The following is a 19225-nucleotide window of genomic DNA, read 5'->3' as shown; positions in this document are numbered from 1 at the left end:
TGCGTGTCTAGAATGTCGTGGGGCGTCTTGCACAGAGTCAAGGTTGGTAGATGTCGTGTGGTCACCACATAAATGCTGAATGCGATTGAGCAGGTTCCCGTTGAGTTGGGGTTTGGAGGGAAGTTAGTCCCTGATGGGCTGCTGCTGCCCCTCCCCTGGGTGGGGGTAACTTGGTAGAAATGTGGGGTGCTGTTCATTAGTATCTTTGATTTGTAAGGAACTGACACAGATCTCAATAATGTTGCAATTAGGAAAAGACAGCCATTAACACATGTGGAAAAATAGCCAGATTTCTGATCATCAAAGGAAATACAAATTAAAATGAAATAGATTTTGTTCCCTGTTGAATTATCAGATATTTTTACAAATGGGAACTCATAGCTGGCAAGAGTGTGGCGGACGTCTATTTTGTGGTCTTCCCTGTCCTTGGGAAAGCCGTTTGGTGAAAGGTGAAGATGTATTCAGCGCTTCTGCTGTGTGATCTGCTGCTAGAAATCTGCTGAGGAGTGCTAGCTGGAAGAGGGAGTCAGGGACGTCGCAGGTACAGGATGTTCCCACGCCCGCAGACAGTGCACCTGGGGTGAGGCCACAGGTCTGCCCTGTCGGTTGTGTTTCCCAAATGTTCTGTCGTGAGCCTGACGTGGAAACAACTTTGAAGCTTTATTTGAAAGTGAAATAAGTTCAAAATTCCTCTCAGAGGCAGCCAAAGCCCTTACTCATTGGGTCAGATAGCCTCTTTTCCTAAAATAGCCCTCCTCTGGGCCCCGGACGCCAGCACTGCCACCTTCCCACCCCAAGAAGGCGCCATAAGTGTGACGATGCTCCTTTCCACTTTGTTGGGTGCTGTGCGAGTACTCTGTAGTTGATATTGTTTCATTTAGTCCTTGTAACCCCTGTGAGGTCAGTGTCACTCCCACTTTACAGAAGAGAAAATGGAGGTCTGGAAAGGATAAGTAAGGCCACACGGCTTGTAGGGGGCTGAGCCGGTTGGGTCTGGTCACACCAGCTCCAGAGCCCAGGCTTTGCTCACTCTGCCCTGCTGCCCTCAGTGGTCTTCATGCCAGAGCTGGGCCGCTCCTTGTCCTGGATGCCCCTCTGCTCTGCTGGGGTGGCCCCACCGTTTGTCCAGGCCCAGTCACCTCAAATGCTACCTGCCTGCTGAGACCTGTCTTCTCTGCTCTCAGGAGGTTTGCTGTTTCCTCTGCGTCCAGAGCACTTGCCAGCACTAGCTGTGAATTGGTTTATTCTGCCCTTTGTTGTGACAGCTGGTACTTTACTTGTCCCTACCAGGTCACAGGCTTGTAGCTGCCAAGAGCCCCACTTCCCTCTCTCTGTCCCTATGGTGCAGAGCTCTCATAGTGGGGAATCGGGGCATGAAGGAGGGGAGGCTGTATTTCTGAATGTCTGGTTTTCCTTCTGACACACATGCAGGCCTGTGGTCTCACTGACTGGTTGAGCAGTCAGTCAGCAAGGCAGTGCCAGCTGCAGACTCCACTCATGCCCCCAAGCCATTTGCTTGGTCCCTCTGGGCATCGGTTTCTGGGTGGTAAAAATGAGAGAAATTTGCTTTGGTGATATCTTGAGAAAGTTTTCAACTCTAAATGCCGTAGGATTACAGGTGTCCTTATAATAGTAGCTTAGTACAGATGATTAGTATGAATTTTTAGCACTTGAACATTTAAGGAGTTGTTTAACACTTAATTTGACTTAATCTTCCCAGCAGCCGTGTATAGTGGGTGAAGAAACAGGCTCAGAGTCAATTTGTCCGAGGTTGTACATCTTACCTGCAACTGATTGGGGCTTTTAAAAGAGAGTTGGCTTTTGAGTTTAATTGCTTGTGATGCTGCTCCGGGGGATATTTGGTGGATGCCCCTTGCCAGGGGCTGGAGCGTGGCCAAGCATTGTCTTGTGATTCTGATCTCGCTATTTTTTATATATATATATAATATCATTTGATGAGATGTTTTACAGATATTATATCTATATATAGATATAGTACATATTTGCGTTATATATACATAGTATATCATCAGGATATGTATATTATATTCCGGATGTATATATATATCATCAGAAGTGTCGACACTGGTCCTTGATAATGCTCGGGTTTAATGCTCAGCATTCTTTCTGTTTCAGGGTGCTGTGCTAGATTCTCTGCTCGTAGCAGTCTCTATATCCACTCTAAGAAACACCTGCAGGACGTAGGTGCTCCGAAAAGCCGTTGCCCAGTCTCCAGCTGCAACAGACTCTTCACCTCCAAGCACAGCATGAAGGCGCACGTGGTCAGACAGCACAGCCGGCGCCCAGGTCAGCTTGATTTATGTCCCTCTTAGGGCACTACAAAGATGCATGAGCTTGACATGGGTCAAAGAAGCAAAAGCCTGGTGCTGCTTCCTTGGCTGCTTTCAGAGGTTGTCTGGTTCCTGGGTTGAACTAATCTAGGACGGTGAAGCCTTCCTAGCCTGTGCCCATAGCTGCCACGCCTGGCGGCCTCTCCTGGTCTGTCTCCTGCCACTTCTTGCCCCTGACCCTCTGATCCCTGGCTTGCCTTTGAAGTGCCTGCCTCTGTCTCTGCAGCTGGCCCCGCCCCGCCCCAGCTCTGAGCTGGTGCTCTTGTCACACCACGTGCCTGGGGCTGTCCTTTGCTCCTGCTGTTCCCCTTCCTAACCTGGCCTGTTCAAGTCAGTACGAGCATTGTTTATTCTTCCTGAGCTTTTCTTCATCTCTGACTGGGTGTGACAGCCTCTTAGGGGCTTCTGTGGTGCCTGTGTCTCCTAGACTTGCTTTTGTGATGTGACATTGAGTTACTTGTCGGTCACTCTGCCCTGCCACTTTTTTTGTCAGTGTAGATGACCAGGTGTTGTCCCAGTGCTCGCCTCCTGAGAAATAGGTGCCTGGGAGTGTCCATTTATTGTGGACTGACTGTCAGGGGCTCTGCCAGGCCCTGGATTGGCTGTTTGAGTTCCCCTCACAGTGGTCCTGGGTTGGGGATCCTCACGGCTTTATCACTGAGGCGGAAAGGAGCAGACCTTGCCTGAGGTGATATAGGTGAGGAAGTGCTGGAGCCAGGCTCTGTCAATTAATGTTTATTTAAATGTTTTTGTATTTTTGGCCCTTGCACATAGCAGGTCTCCAGTAAATATTTGTGGAATTAATGAAATGCTAAATAGGAAATTTATGACTGAATTGGTATCTCTATTTGCACTGAGATGATAATTATTAGTCTTTTCATAGGGAACTGAATCCTCAAGATAGTCAAGGGACTTTTGGGGAGAGTTTTGAGAAAGTGACATAGTTTTCCATATTTAACTTCCACAAAGAATCACTGTCATTTTCTTTCAGAAAGTTTCATTGGTACTAAGATTTACTTAAGAAGCAATAACATATTGATTCTGGTTTTTTTCCCCCCTGAGGAAGAGTAGCCCTGAGCTAACATCTGTGCCAATCTTTCTCCAGTTTCTATGTGGTCACTGCCTCAGCATGGCTGACGAGGGGGGTAGGTCCACACTCAGGATCTGAACCCACAAACCCTGGCCTCTGAAGTGGAGCGCACTGGACTTAACCACTACACCACAGGGTGGCCCCTTGATTCTGTTTTTAGACTTTGAAGTACTGTGACAACTAAAGAAGATATATTCTGAATTTGGTTATTTATTTTGGGGGTCTAGAATAGATTTCTTTCACAGGTTTGCATTAGAAATGTAGTGGGCACTCTGACCAGGTGTCCACCACTGGAAAGTATGAGTTGGGAATTAGCTGACAGTTGGTGTGGGAGGAATAGAGCCAGAGAGCTGAGAGGGCCTTTTGCCTCTGGCCAAGCACTGGCATGTTCTAGAAGCTGCAGGTAGAGATCTCTTGGGAAAGAATAGCATCAAGGCCTTGTGTGGCTCTTTGCCCAAGGTCTGTGTGTTCCCATTTTCCTGTTTGGTGCTTGAAGAGTCCTGGGGTTTGGGAGGGTTGGGTGTACTTGCGTATACACCCTTAACTTGAATATTCTTTGGGATTTTTTAAGTATGTTTATGTACACTACTGTACACCAGGGGTATTCTGATTATTTAAATTACTTTCTTGAATAACAGACGTTTGAAGAGTGTTGAGGCCAACAATTAAGACTGAATGAAGAGGGATCTGTCAGCATTATTTCTGTCGTAATCGTTAGATGTCGGTTTGGGGCCAGGCACTGTGCCTGGTGCTCAAGGAGAAAGCTGGGCCAGACAGACTCTGCGCCCTCAACGTGGTCATGGCCTGGGGGAGGGGCGTATTAGAGGTTGGAAATACCACGGTGGGGGGGGTGACCCTCCTGAGAAGCTCCACGGAGGGAGGAGCGCTCCAGAGCCGCTGGGGGCACCTGATGTCCAGTTCTCAGCAGCTTCGTAGAGCTGGGGCCTTGGTCCCTGTCCAGAGTCAGCCACACAGGCCAGTTTTTCCCACTGGTCACTCCTGGATGACTCAAACCCGTTTTGGAGCGGCAGCTAGTTGTGGAGGGGGCATAGAGTTTGATGAGACAGGAGCTGACACAGCCGATTCCAAAAATATCCCCAGAGCCAGAGTTCGGCTTGTGTCCGACCTCGGAAGGTTTGTATTCCGTGGAAAGTTTTAGTCTTCTCAGGGATAGCTATTGTAGTATAGTAGAAGGAGTACCGGATTTGAAGCCAGAAAGACCTGGATTCAAGTCTTGCTGCTGCTTCCCGTCACCAGTCAATGTGACTAAGAAATGTTACTTAGGGGGCCGGCCCCGTGGCCGAGTGGTTAAGTTCGTGCTCTACTTCAGCGGCCCAGGGTTTTGCTGGTTCGGATCCTGGGCACGGACATGGCACCGCTTGTCAGGCCATGCTGAGACGGCACCCCACATGCCACAACCAGAAGGACCCACAAGTAAAAATCAACGACTACGTACCAGGGGGCTTTGGGGAGAAAAAGGAAAAATAAAATCTAAAAAAAAGGAATGTTATTTAGTTTCTTGAGTCATTTCTGTCTGAAGAAATCTCTGTCACCTCAAGGGTTTGAGACAACAAATGTAAAATGCCTCACACGTCATCAGGCAGTTCCTTCCTTTGGTGTGCAGCCACCCTCCATGTGCCAGGCACTGGGTTTTGGAGAGGACAGTAGATGTTGCCTTGATGGGTCGCTTGCTAGCACCTTGAGCACAAGCTGAACGTCCTAGTCCTTTGAGGTCATACAGTAACTGAAGTGTTCGTTCCTTTTTCAGATCTCTTCCCTCAGCTAGGAGCTCCGAGTTCTCTCACGCCCAGCAGTGAGCTGGGTGGCCCAGGCCAAAGCGAGCTCAACAACATAGACCTGGCAGCACTCTTCTCCGACACACCTGGTGACGGTGGTAGTGCAGTGGGGGCCTCGGATGAGGCCCTGAACTCTGGAATCCTGACCATCGACGTAACTTCTGTGAGCTCCTCTCTCGGGGGGAACCTCCCTGCTAATAATAGTTCCTTAGGGCCAATGGACCCGCTGGTCTTGGTGGCCCACAGTGACATTCCTCCAGGCCTGGACAGCCCTCTTGTTCTCGGGACAGCAGCCACAGTGCTTGAGCAGAGCAGCTTCAGTGTGGATGACGTGCAGACTGTAAGTGCAGGAGCGCTGGGCTGTCTAGTAGCTCTGCCTGTGAAGGACGTGGGCCAGGACCCAGAGGCTGTGACCTCCAGCAGCAATTTAGCAGCGAACACCACCACACTGACCCCTTCAAGTGTCCCCCAGGGAAGCACCGGTGTCCCAGAACTGCATGCGCCGATCAAAGTGGAGCCAGCCTCACCTCCTGGCCCTGGTGCTGTCAGGCAGCGAGAACGAAGCAGAGGGGCGTCCCAGTCTGTGTCCTGCAGCCCTGTGGAAAAGCCCTGTCCTCAGAGAGACACAGGGCCCAGTGCGGGGACCGGCGGCTTATATTTGGTATGAAGTGCTGTGTTCCGTCACCACCACTAGCTCACTTCTCTTATACTCGATTCTGAGGATGTTCTGGATTAATCACTTACGTGCAGACATTTCTTACTGGTTTGCAAAAGGACGGAGCCCTGGACTACAAGTCTGGAAATCTGAATCCTGATCTTGAGTTGAACTGACTAGTTTTTACGACCTTGAGCAAATCACTTACCCTGTCTGAGCCTTAAATTCTCATTTATTTCTAAAATGAGAGGCTTTAGCTAGATGAATTCTAAGGTCCTTTAGAGTTCTTTGATTCTGTGATAATGTGTTTCTTTTCTTGAAAAAACTTGGCGTATTTCATACTGTGGAAGTGTTCTGCCTTTGTGTTCTTCACGTAATAACAAGTCCTTCGACTTACTAATGACCAGAGGAAGAGGAATCGTGACGTAACTGTCTTTAAAGGTTTAATGGAAACTTTAAAACCTTGCAAAAAATTTTTTAAAATTAGAATTAAGGAAAAAAAGGGAGTGGTTTGTGAGCCTTTGTTTCTGGAGGGTTGTAAAAATACTTCTCCAATTTTGAGGCTTGGCAGTTAATATACTTTAATGATATTTATGCCAGTTATACATTTAATATAATTTAATTTAAAATAATTTAATTAGAGTCTTAGGAGAGTTTGACTTCTTCCTCTGTCTCAGATGGGAATGATCAAATAGGTTTTTTCTTGTGGCACAAGTTAAATTTGATGGTGATATTTATGTGTGTAGAGTGTTAAATCTTTACCACAATTTTTTTTTTTACAAAAGTTAAATCCTTTGAATTAGGATCCACTGTGAGGGACATGGTAACCCATTTGCCACGGAGCCCGCTTTTGCTCCTCTCCGTCGGAGGGAAGCATGGGCTCTGTCGCGCCTCTCCGGGCACCTCACTTGGCAGCAGCCAGCCACCCTTGCTGACCTTGGCTTAGGCTGCCACAGTGGTTGCTAAGCGGGCAGGTGGTTGGGCCAAGAGAGGAGATGGCCATGGCTCAGAGAGCAGTAGGGAGGCCGTGCCTGTGTGCTGGCCTTGGTGCCTGGGGAAACTCATTCTCTGGTGCCACTGCCTCTCCAGGGCTGTGATGGGGGTGGAGGCAGGAGGAGCTGCCATGACCTTGATGCTGACCCCTTGTTCGTTTTCTCGCTAGCTGTGTGACGTTGGGCTGCCTCGATTCTCTGAGCACAGATGGTGTGTGGTGAATGGGTTACAGGTATGCCACGAGCTGCTGAGGGCTGTTCTTTTTCTTTTTGCAGTGATAAGTATGAAACTGTTTTTCTTATAAAACATTCACACATTTACAACAGTTGATGTCCTGTTTGAATACTGTTTGGCTCCCTCAGTAAACTTCCTGAATTCAGTAACGTAATTACTGTTTTGGTACATGAGACTTTCGAGTCGAGCATCTGCCGCCAGAGCGGCCTCTGCCGTGGGTGTATGAGATAGGACCTCGCCAGGTCTGCCGTACGAGTATTATGTGGCATGTTCTGAAAAATGCTGGGAAGTGCTGCAATAAATTAATCCTGAATTACCAGAGGAATGCTGGTGATTTGTTTCAGACAGCAGAGAAGTATGTAATTCATTTTATAACAGTTTCTGTGTAAAATATTTTAATATGTTTTAGAGTTTGGAGGAATAAACTTTGCTTCTCTGGATAATAAAATTATGTATATTGTTCCAACTCTGATTTCATTTAGCTGTCACTATAATTGAATGTGGCATTTGATTCTCTGTGAGCCTTTCTGGAGATCCCGAAAGAGGACTGGACTCTGCCTGTTCAGGAGGCAGACGTAGTCCATGTCACTAGCTCCCTTGCTCCCCTTCCGTTGCCGTTTGCATCAAGTGACTGACACACTTTTCTTTGGTCTCAGGAAAGTGAGGGCTCAGCAAGAACTGATTCCCGAGCCATTCAACTAGCCAAGAAAAAAAAGCAGAAAGGAACTGGGAGCAATGCAGGTGAGGCTGTGTGCTGCAGTACTGGGGGAGCGAGGGATCTGAGAGTCACCTTGGGGCTTAATTAAAGACAGAAGAAACACATAGAATAGTAAGTGTTGCTGTGTGCTCTGTGTTACTTTTACGTTAAAAATGCCCTCTCCTCAACTCCCTAGTTTTATGTAAACTTAAGAAAAAAAGTTACTAGCAGAATTCCCAGCATCAGTGTGGACATGTCTTATTTTCTTAAAAAAGCTGTGTGTAAGTTGGTGGTTGCAAACACCAGTGTCTGTGACCTGGCAGGCTGCTAAGGTAAAGAACATAGCAGGCCAGGTGTCAGAAAAGTGGAGGTGGGAACCCGAGGCTAGGTGGCTGCTGGCCCCTGACCTTGGCATTAGGAAGACCCTGGAGACAGGGCTGCCACTCTCCACAGGGCCTGCATACGTGTCTCTTGGTGGCACGTGGCGTTATGGATACCCAGTTCAGAGTTATGTGGAAATCTTCTAATTTTAAAGTGTTAGCAGCTTTCTTGAATTTTTAAAAAAACACTATGTGGGCCAAACAAGACCTGCTGGTTTGTCACCTCCTGCATCTGTCCGTCCATCCTGAAAATGGAATAGTGGCACACAGTGCTTAAAGGAAACTTGAGTAAATCCTTTTGTAAAGGTAACAGTGAATTCTTTTAATATTATTTTGAGTATTTCATTTGTCTTTTATATTTATCTAAAATTTATTTTAAAGATATCAAGGGGTGTGTAGGATTAGCAGTACAATTTTATGTTTCTGTTCTTAAAAGTATCATGACTTCTTATTTAAAATAATAGTAACTCTCTATTTTCTGTTAGTTTTCATACAGCAAATACTGCCTTCTAATAAATCGTGTGTGTGTCAGTGTTCACTGTGACTGAGGGACGGTTACCTCTGCAGCTCACACAGTGCCCAGGTGGAACTTGCAGAGATAATGAAAGAAGGGGGTGGTGGTCGTGATGCTGGCCATTTATAGGATGAAAGAATTCAGCACATCTTAGGCAAAGTTAATGAAGCAAACCAGATGCCTTTATTTAACCTGATAGGTAATCTCCAGCCTGAAGAAAAAAGAATATGAGAATATTTAGACATATAGTATGTGTTATATCCATTGCATTGCTTTGGGTAGCAGCTATGGATATAGTTTTTTTTTTTATTAGTTTTTATAAATTTTTTTATCATCTTTAAAAAAATGATGCTTAAAAAACATAGCCACTTGCTATTATCACTTCTTTAAAAATTAACAGTATTTCTTTAATGTGAATACCTAGCAAGTGTTCAAATTTTCAGTTGTCTCAGTGCCATAATGGTTTTATAACTGTTGGGATCAGAATCCAAATAAGGGTGACATATTATTATTGGTTGATGCGTTTGTGAGGTCCCTCCTTCCGTCTCCCTCCTGTGTATCTCTTGAGGAGTCTGGTGGTTTGTCTTCTGGAGTCGGCAGTCTGGATTTTGCTGATTCCATCACTGTGGCATAGTTAAACAGGTCTTCTGTCTTCTGTATTTCCTATAAATTAGTAATTACATCTAGAGGCTTGATCTCAGGGAAGTTTGATTCTGTGGGGGCAGGTGGGGGCCTTAGCAAAACAGCTTTGCAGGTGTTGGGGGGTGGCTCTCATGTCTTGTGGTCAGTCTGTCCTCTGTTGCTAGCAGCCGTCGATAGCCAGTGACTAGATCTGTTAATTCCTTAGGGGCTGCAGAATGATGATGTTCCGTCATTCCTCTCTCATTACTGGCTAGAATACAGTAGTGCCCCTTCATCTGACGGGGATACGTTCCAAGACATTCAGTGGCTGCCCGAAGCCAAAGATAGTACCAAACCGTGTATATACTATGTTTTTTCTTATACGTACGTACCTATGATAAAGTTTAATTTACAAATTAGGCACGGTAAGAGATTAACAACAACTAGTAATAAAATAGAACAGTGAAAACAATATATGTATTAAAAGTTACGTGAATGTGCTCTCTTTCTCTTTCAGTCCAAACCTTTTCCTGAATCTGTAACCATCCCTTACTTGGAGTAAATGGCTTGGTGTCACTTGTTTTAGGGGTTCCCTTGCTGAAGTCTTCGTATAGGCTCAGTGCTTTCTGGTGCAACATGTTGCCATTGGTCAGAACACATTTTCTGTTCGTATCTTCCACAAATTTAATGCCTTCCCCATCTTAACTAAGCACTTACCACGCACTGTGGCTGTAACCTTTGCAGTTTGAGGTGCAACAGCAAAACCAGCATGAATTTGTTTTTCCTTCTTCACAATTTCATGGATAGAAGATTCCTTCTTACTTTAGATCTTAGCAGACTCAGCATATGATTTTTCTTCTTTCCTTATGAAGTCAGCAACTTTCACCTTTTCACTTAAAGGAAGCACTTTACAGCTTATCTTTGGCGTCTCCAAATTGCCGGCGTCTCCAAATTGCCAGCGTCACTGCTGTCATGCTTGGGCAGCCGTTCTTAAGTAAAATAATAGTCTCTTGAACGCAAGCACTGCAACATTGCAACAGTTCATGTCATAACTGAGATGCCTACTAAGTGATTAATGGCCAGGTGGTGAATACAGCCGTGTACACACTGGTCACAGGGATGATTCATGTCCTGGACAGGATGGCGTGATTTCATCACACTACTCAGGACAGTGGACAATTTAAAACTTATGGGTTGTTTATTTCTGGAGTTTTCCGTCTAATATATTTAGACTGAGGTTGACCACAGGTAACTGAAACTACAGAAAACGAAACTGTGGATACGGAGGACTACTGTACTTGTGTAAGAGCAGCTTCTCGTCCGTTCTTTACCCTGAGGTACAGTCCATACAGAAAAGTCAGGGTAAATGTCTGAATCTTTCTCTTTATCAGTTTTCAAAATAATAAACTGGTTTCTTAGCATCCTACAATGGTGGTCAGAGTATTTTTATAAACATACTGATTTAAACATTATTTTATAGACTTTTAAGGGAACCAGAAATCTGGAACCTGCCAAGTCTCCAGCCTTCATTTGTGAAGTAGTGGAAGAACTTTCTAGTAAGTCAGAGGCTTACATTTTGCCTCCCACATATCCTCCTTGAAAAGCCCTCTTGAGATACTGTAATCAGCCAAGAGATAGAGGATTATAAATATAGGCCCACAATCCCTTTTCCAAAACCCTTGGGGTCAACAGTGTTTTCTTACCTGACATTTTATTTTGCTGGAATTTCAGACTTGCAGAAAAGATGCTTTCCTATTTGGCAATAGTCGATGCATATTGTCACCCATTTGTGACGTCCACTTGTGGTACCCTTCACCCAGCCTCCTTTCACGTTAACATCTCCCACAGTCGTGGTGCATTTCCCAAAGCTAGGAAGGCATCCAGGCCACAGTCCTGCTCGGTGGACTGCAGACTTTATTGGGCCTGGACCAGTTTCCCACTAGGGTCCCTTTTCTTTTCCAGGACCCCGTCCAGGATCCCAGGTTCCATTTGGTTGTCACCACTCCTTAGTCTCCTCCTGTCTGCGTTAGCCCCTCAACCTTCCCTTGCCTTCCATGGTGCTTTCAAAGAGTGCGAGTCCATTAATCTGGAATGTTCTTCCCTTTGGGTTTGTCTGCTGCTTTCTCTTGATTAGGCTGAGGTTATGGACTTTTTGGAGCCAGAGTGAGGTGCCCTTCTCATTGTATCTTAGGCAATCAACATATTACAGGTGATGCTAACCTTGATCACTGGGTTAAGGTGTTGTCTGCCAGGTTTCTCTGTTGTGAAGTTACTATTTTTCCCTTTGTAATTAATAATCATTTATTTTGAGGTAGATACTTTGAGATGGTGTGCAAATCTCAGGGATCTACAAGATCACCCTCACTTCTAACACCAACTGCAAGTTTGAGTGTCTCCAAGACCATACTTAAGTCCTCTAATTCTCTAGAAGGGCTCAGAAGTACACTTATGGATTATTGCAGTGAAAGGACACAGAATAAAGTCAGCCAGGGGAAGAGGGGAGTAGGACAGGCTGCAGGAGAGTTCCTAGGGTGAAGCTTCCAGTTGCTTCTCCCTGGAATTGTGGGCAGTGCTTACTTCTCCAACTGTGTGACAACATACATGGAGTATTGCCGACCAGGGGAGCTCACCTGAGCCTCGCTGTCCAGACACTTATTAGGGCTCGATTGCAAAGGCATGGCAGCCTATCCACGTGGCTGACTGTCTCCAGCCCCTTTGCAGGTTGAGCCGACACTGACTCAAGGCCTCCACTGTGAGTCACGTTGTTAGACTGTCTGGAGTGGCCCAGAGCCCCAGGTAAACAGACATACCTCCCAAGCAGGACATTCCAAGGACCTGGAGATTCCTTCCCAGGAGCTGGAGGCAAAAGCCAGACCTCTCCTTGGGCAAAGTCAACCCATTCCCGCACATTGTGCAAATACCCTGTTTCTCCTTCAGCCTCCTGCTAATTCAGCACTAAAGGGGGACTTTGCCTGTGGTATTACTGTGGTAGTCTGATGATGATTTTCTGTTTCTCTCATTCTTGTACATTATTAATTAGCATTCTTCTGTAAGGAAGAGCCGTCCCTTCTCCCGTTTATTCATTCCATTCTGTCAGTATGGCTCAAAGATGGCTGTTTATCCTTTAGGTTATTATAATCGCTATTGGATTCTAATCAATGTCAGCAGTTATGTTGCTGCTCAGATTGTTCCAGCTTTGGCCGCTGGGAGCTCTTTGGTTGGATTCCTGTGCCCTTTTGATATACTCCATCTGGTTTGTTGGGGGGCACTCCCTTGCTTTCTGGCACCCCCAGTCTCATGTGTTATCCCTGCTGTAGCCCTGGAATCAGCCACTTCTCCAGGGAGCCCTGTTCCTCGTCTTGGAGCATGGCGTTAGAATCCACGTCTGGGTGCCGGGTGTGCGTGTTGCTCATTGCTACCAGGGGTTGTTGTGTCTAGGCTTTTCAGTGCACAGTGCTAGGAAATAGATTTATGCACGTTAGCCCAGGCCAGCTGTGTTTTGAATTCAGAATATTTCATGCTTTAGAATGGTGATACGGTACATAGGTCCTGTGTTTCCCAACACGCCCAGTGACTGCATCGGCGCTTCTCAGTGAAATGCATTCACGTGAGTAGGATCAACTAAGACTATGAATAGCTTCATAGGAGTTCAGGTCAGGTGTTGCTGCTAAATTATTTTTGGCACCAATCTCAGGCAGGAAAATGTGGGTTACTTTTTTGGGTTTTGGGATTGTGATTTAGGGATTGTAGTGTAATCAGCCAGAGAACAGAAGTTGCAGGGTCACAGGACTGTTAGTGAAATCCTGTCATTTAAACACAGTTGAGGCCTCATCGTTGTTGGTGTAGCGAAGTGCCTTTAAAGCGCACGCGTCGATCCTTAGAAAATGTGCCCTCTGAGTGACTGGAAAAGTAAGAAGAGTCGAAAGTCCAGGACTGTTCCTATTGGGTTGCTACTGAGGGTGGAAAATAAAATTGTAACAGTTTCTTCATCATTACTATTGAGGTTCTCCCCTCGGAATAAACCAAGAATATTTTCTCAATGTAAAAAGTAAAGAGAAACTTATTCTTGAAGCTGATAGCAAAATAAGCTTCCAAGAAGTAAATATAACCAACTTCAGAGCTGTGGACTGACTTGCCGTCTGCGGGCAGTGGAGGGAAAGAAAGTACAGTGCTCGCTGGAGAGAGGAAACAGCCAAGCCCCGTGTCTGTGTGACAGGAAACGAATGTGTGTGGCTCCCTGACTCTCTGAACGAGTCAAAAAGCAAAATCCCAACTACATGTTGTCTGGAAGAGGCCCGTCCTGGATGAAATATTTAGGAAGGTTAAAGTTAAGGTAAAACAAAACACAAACCCAGCATCACAAAGCGGAGATTGATACTAATATCAGAAGTGTAGAATTCAGGAACAGTTGGAGCAGAGAAGATTTTCCCTATTTTTAGTTACTCTCCACATATAATCAACAGCAGAACCATAATACTTTTGACCATTGATATAAATGTTTATATGAGAACTTACATTATCAAACAATATAAGTAAAAACTGATGGAAATCTAGAATTGGATAGATAAAAACCAAGCGATGTTGGAAGTGATTAATTTAACTCATTATTTGCAGATTAAGCAGAAGAAATAAAGATGAAAGATGTTTACAGTGGGGTTAATAAAGGTGACATAATATATGCTCCTATATGACCACGGAATATTTATAGGAGTTAAACTAATTGATTAGGCCATCAGGAAAACCTAGCACAGTCTTTAGGAAAAACAATAACTTTGCTGTTTTTGACCATAATGTGATAAAATAGAACGTAAAAATTACTTGGAATACAAAAGAAAACCTTAGCTCTGGGATAAGAGAAAAAATAAAAGCTAATTACAAATCCTTAGAGAAAAATGAATAGCCATGTGGTTGTAAGTGGAGCTCCTGAGCAGGCAACTTCTTTGTGCTCCAGTTTTCTCCTTTGTAAAACGGTAATCAAAGCACTGACTTAGGGTTCTCTTGGAGGTTAGATGAAATAATACAGGGGAAGTGCTTTAAAGCACACTGAGTGTCAGCTGATGGTGGTTGTGTGGGAAAGGCAAGCGATGTGGCCAAAGCTGGACCTGAGTCTATGTTGCGAATGTCTTCCTCTGAAATGAGGAGGAGTAAGCGAAGTGGAACAAGCTATTATTTCAAGATGGAAAAAGAACAAACCTAGGAAGAGTCTCAGAAGTCTGGATTTTGATGCTTGTGTGTGACAGCCTGTTCAGATTTCAAATAACATTCTGTGTGAGCCGAACGGAGCATTTGTAAGTGGATGTAGCCCCTAGGCTGTCGGTTTTCACCTCAGTCTGAGCAATTTTACCAAGAAAAAGGAAAGCCTAAGTGAATTCCACAGATTCAGTGGAAAATAAATATCATGTAAACTATATGGTAATAAATTTGAGTACTTGCAACAAAATGCATAATTTCCCAGGAAAACAAATCACCATGATTCATAAGTAAGAGTCTAGAGTTCAGCAGCTGAGGATGAAGTTAGTATTTCTGAGGCTCACGCTTGCCCGTGGTTACACACAGATTCCACGCCTCGATGGAGTGTGTGCAGGGGACGTTGTTCAGAGCTGGGTGGAAAGTGGGAAACTTCCCAGGGTCCGCATACCAAAGCCTGACAGGGAAACCCCCAGAAGGAGAGCTGTCGATTGATGACTTATGAAAATAGATGGAAGTGTTCTCAATAAAACATACTTAGGATCTGGCAGTATATTTAATCTAATATTCTGAGCAAATGGGGTTTAGTCACCTGGCTTGTGAATGATTTAATGTTAGCAAGTCTGTTACTCGGTTTATCACAGTAATAGGGCAGTGAAGAACTTTATTGTTTCCTCAACAGATTCTATATTTATTTAAAAAATTGGGGGCCGGCCCAGTGGGGCATTGGTTAAGTGTGCACGTTCTGCTTTGGTGGCCTGGGGTTCGCCGGTTCAGATCCCAGGTGCAGACGTGGCACTGCTTGGCAAGCCATGCTGTCATAGGCATCCCACATATAAAGTAGAGGAAGATGGGCACAGATGTTAGCTCAGGGCCAGTCTTCCTCAGCAAAAAGAGGAGGATTGGCAGCAGATGTTAGCTCAGGGCTAATCTTCCTCAAAAAACAAAACAAAACAAAAACACTAACAACAACAAATTGATCTCCATTACTACTTGGAGATATTTTTTTTTGGTGAGGAAGGTTGTCCCTGAGCTAATGTCTGTGCGAGTCTTCTCTATTTTGTATGTGGGACGCTGCCACAGCATGGCTTAAAAGCTGGGTGTAGGTCTGCACCTGGGATCTGAAACTGCAAACCCTGGGTCAACAAAGCAGAGTGTGTGAACTTAAGTACTGTGCCACCGGGCTGGCCCTGATCTCCATAACTGATGGAAATGGGACTGTCATAGAGGATCTGTAGCCCAGGCCCAGAGCCGGCATCCTCCTCCACGGTGAGCTACCAGAGGCTTTGTGCACACGCACGAATCACTTTATCGCCATTGTTCTTGGTATTTAAGGTGGTTCTGGAGGCTCTTGATGTTGAAATAAACCAAGAAAAAGAAATAAGGTAGAACTATAGGGAGGAGACAGATAATAACTTGGAGATGATCTGAATGTTGGAAAACCTGAAAGAATCAACTGAGCAATAATTAGAACTTAGAAGATATTTAAGTGGCCAGTTATAGAATAATGTTTACCATCGGGAGTGCTCTCTGTGGCAGCAGTGGCAAGTTAGGAAATACGGTGGGAGAAAATAACCTCTTTCACAATAGCAATAAACGTTTTAAAATATCCAGGAGGGAATTTCACAGGTGGGCAGAACTAAATGGAGGAGATGACCAAACTTGACTGAGAGACAGAAGAGGGAATGTTCCCCAATGGGGCGACTCCTTCCCTTTCATACGGGACATGCCAGCAGGGACACGGTCGTGCGGGCACGGATGCCACTGCTGCATTCCTGTCGGGGGCAGGCGAACAGGAAGACAGTGGATCACGTGGTGAATGTGGGCACTGCGAGGATGGAGGCTGCAGTTTGTGGTCTTCAGTAGGGTGGACGGAGGCCTCATGGAGAAGGCAACCCTTGAGGGGGTGAGGAAGGGAGCCAGGGAGCTGCGTAGGCAGAACTGGGTGAGGGGACACTCCTCGTGAGCAACTGAGGCTGGAGGTGCTGTCAGCAGAAAGGCCTTTGTTGCCAGAGTGACTCAGCCCAGGGGAGCGTTTTTGGGAAAGTGCTCAGAGAGCTGTTGGGAGGCCAGCGGTTTAGGGCCTTGAGGTCGTTGTCAGAACTCTGACTTTCACGTGGAGTCAGATGGGAGAACATCAGAGGTGTAATTAGAAAAGTGACATCGTTTTGAAAGGATCATTCCAGCTGCTCTTTGAAAATAAACCGTAAGGAGCAAGGGGGGAAGTCAGGAGAGCAGGTCGGGGTTTCCTGCCGTCCCCTAGCAGGAGACAAGTGGCTGAGCAGTGGGAGAGTAGGTTGGTCCTGGCCTGTCTTGAAGACAGCTGGCCAGATGTGCCGACGGCTGTGGAGTGAGGACGGAGCCGGGACTGCAGGCTGGCAGACTCGTCCCCCAGGGTTGTGGTGTAATTCCGTTTGAAATTCCAGGGAGTTCAGAGCAGTTGGGCAAGAACCTGTGGGCAGGGATTGCTAAGGGAACAGAGAAACCAGCATAGAGGCTTTGTGCTTGTTGGGACGTCTCAGGCTACAACAGTTAGACCTGGCGGTGCGAGTCCCCTGGCAGGCCGGGACGCCAGGCTGCCGCACGCCGAGAGGCATGCCTGAGACCACGCGCCTCTGTGTGTGTCAAGGTGGCTCTTCCAAGTTGTGGCAAGTGAATGATGGCCTTTGGGGAAAAAATATTGAGATTCCGTACGGGGTAAGGAATGAAGATGAGAGATTTAAGGTTTTTTAAAAGCATGGAAAGCTGTTATCACAGCCAACACTTAATCGGTTCTGCGTGTGCGCATATGTTGGCTCCTGTCAGTCCTCGCAGCACCCTGCTGAGGCAGAGCCCTTCTGCCCCAGGCAGCTGAGGCGGCTGTCTAGCTGGCTCACCCTCAGGGGGCGCACGCCCGGCGGGGAGTGGAGGCTCGGGCCTCGAGGATCAGTGGACACTTGGAGATTTCTAAATGAGCAGAAACTGAAATGATAAGAGAGGTGAATGTCCCTGAGTAAAAATGGGTACGGGGCGTGGGAGAGCACTGCACAGCAGGCGGCCCGCAGATGCGAGGACGGGGCCCTCCGCGCTCGGTCAGCAGGGCGTGCCGGCCCTCGGGTGAGGACACGCAGAGGCTGCGCAGGCGCAGGGCGAGCGCGTCCTCTGGCTTTGCTGGGGAGAGCCTCGCTGGGGTGCAGCGTGGCATTTCTGGAGGGCCACTTGGTAACGTTTTCAAGAGCCAAAAAACATGCAAATGTTCACTCTTGCAATAACACTTTTGGAATTTGTCTCAAGGAAATATCCAGGGATCTGTGTGAAGGTACTGTGTGCCAGCTGCTGCTCAGTGCAGAAGGGTGTGTTCTTAAATATTTATAACTCAAGTGTCCACCAATAAAGCTGTATACTTGGTGCATATTTTTGGTCAGTCCATGTTTGTAAGACAAGCTGGGTGTGTATAGACGTATCTTTGTGTGTATTTGCATAGAAACAAAAATGGTAGAACAGAGGCTGGCCCCGTGGCCAAGTGGTTAGTTCCTGTGCTCCACTTTGGCACCCCGGGGTTCTCTGGTTTGGATCCTGGGTGTGGACCTGCACACCACTCATCAGCCCTCACCAAAAAAACCCCAGAAAGTTCATGAATTAAAAAAAATGGTAGAACATACATCACTGCATGGGTAGTGGGTTTTTTGAGTGTTGTGATTATGGGTTTTTTGTTATTCCCCCTGGGGTGGAGCACACAGGAGGAGGTTTCTTGAGTTGGACCTAGGGTACTTGGGATGGCTCCTAGGTGTCACTTACACAGATGTGTGGTCTAGAATCGATTTCCCTTGCCAGAAGGCGGACGAGAGCAGGAGGGCACGGGGAAGGGCCTGGCAGTGTGGGGTAGGGGCCACTGGGACCCCAGCACAGCCAGGTTGTCCAGCACTAGAAGGTGGACATGCGGGCACAGGGCACGGGGAGACTGCTGGGCTATTGCTGCTGGTTCCGTCTGCACACCGCTGGAATGTCTGAATGAATCATTGGGCTCAATTAAGCCCTAAACTTAAGCCAGTGATGTAATTTTTATAATTTTTTTTTTACATTAAAACAAAAGTCTTTGGGCATCTGAGTCACAAGACTCCCATTTCTTCCTGTTGCTGCTGTGGAGAGAGCGCAGGGAGCCCCGCTGAAGGAGGGTGGGAAGGCCCTGTGGGTTGTCAGCTAACCGGGGGTTGTTGTACTTGTAACTCTTGTTTCTAGAAGAGAGTTCTAGTAACATTCACACTGTTTCTGTCTAAGGACATCGCCCCCGAAGGCAGTGGTTTGTGAACTTGAGTGTCATGAAGTCCCAGGTGGGCTTGGGTGGGGTCTGGACTGTGGCTGGAGGAGAGCGGGTAGCAGACCCTCGTGAACGTGGGGCCATCTGGGGTGGTCTTTGCTTTAGCTGCGGGTGGCTGCTGCTGCGGCCTGTGGCGCTTGCTCTGCGCAGCTGGCCTGCCGCTCCTAGGCGCAGCGTTGCTGCCCCGAACAGCTGTGCAGAGGGCAACCCTCCCTGCAATACGTTGCGGGCTCGGCCACGTTTGTCTTTGGTCGTGGCTCCCTCAGCCCGAGGTCCTCTCTGGTCTCTGGACTAGATCTGTGGTGGAGGGCTGGCGTAGCCGGAGATGTCCCGAAGCAGGGGAAGGGGCTTGGTGGCAGAGCAGTTCTTGCTGTGTGGTGGTGAATTGTGATCCCCATCTGTGAGTGGAC

The 19225-nt window shown here is 46.8% G+C and overlaps 1 protein-coding gene across 3 annotated transcripts in view; it reads left to right on the top strand.

Annotated features, from left to right (window-relative positions):
• The window catches only part of ZXDC (ZXD family zinc finger C), a 40465-nt gene that overhangs the window by 7247 nt on the left and 13993 nt on the right, over positions 1 to 19225 (top strand). For all 3 annotated transcript variants that reach the window (XM_070493558.1, XM_014846119.3, XM_070493559.1), the window contains exons 5-8: positions 2137 to 2307; positions 5210 to 5898; positions 7055 to 7117; positions 7776 to 7860. In XM_070493558.1, the coding sequence (XP_070349659.1) occupies positions 2137 to 2307; positions 5210 to 5898; positions 7055 to 7117; positions 7776 to 7860 (1008 nt within the window). The remainder of the gene's footprint in view (positions 1 to 2136; positions 2308 to 5209; positions 5899 to 7054; positions 7118 to 7775; positions 7861 to 19225) is intronic.

This window comes from Equus asinus, chromosome 21 (assembly GCF_041296235.1).
Source record: "Equus asinus isolate D_3611 breed Donkey chromosome 21, EquAss-T2T_v2, whole genome shotgun sequence".
NCBI classification, from domain to species: Eukaryota; Metazoa; Chordata; class Mammalia; order Perissodactyla; family Equidae; genus Equus; species Equus asinus.
Note: the sequence above shows the minus strand (reverse complement) of the source record. Positions and strands in the feature narration are given on the sequence as shown.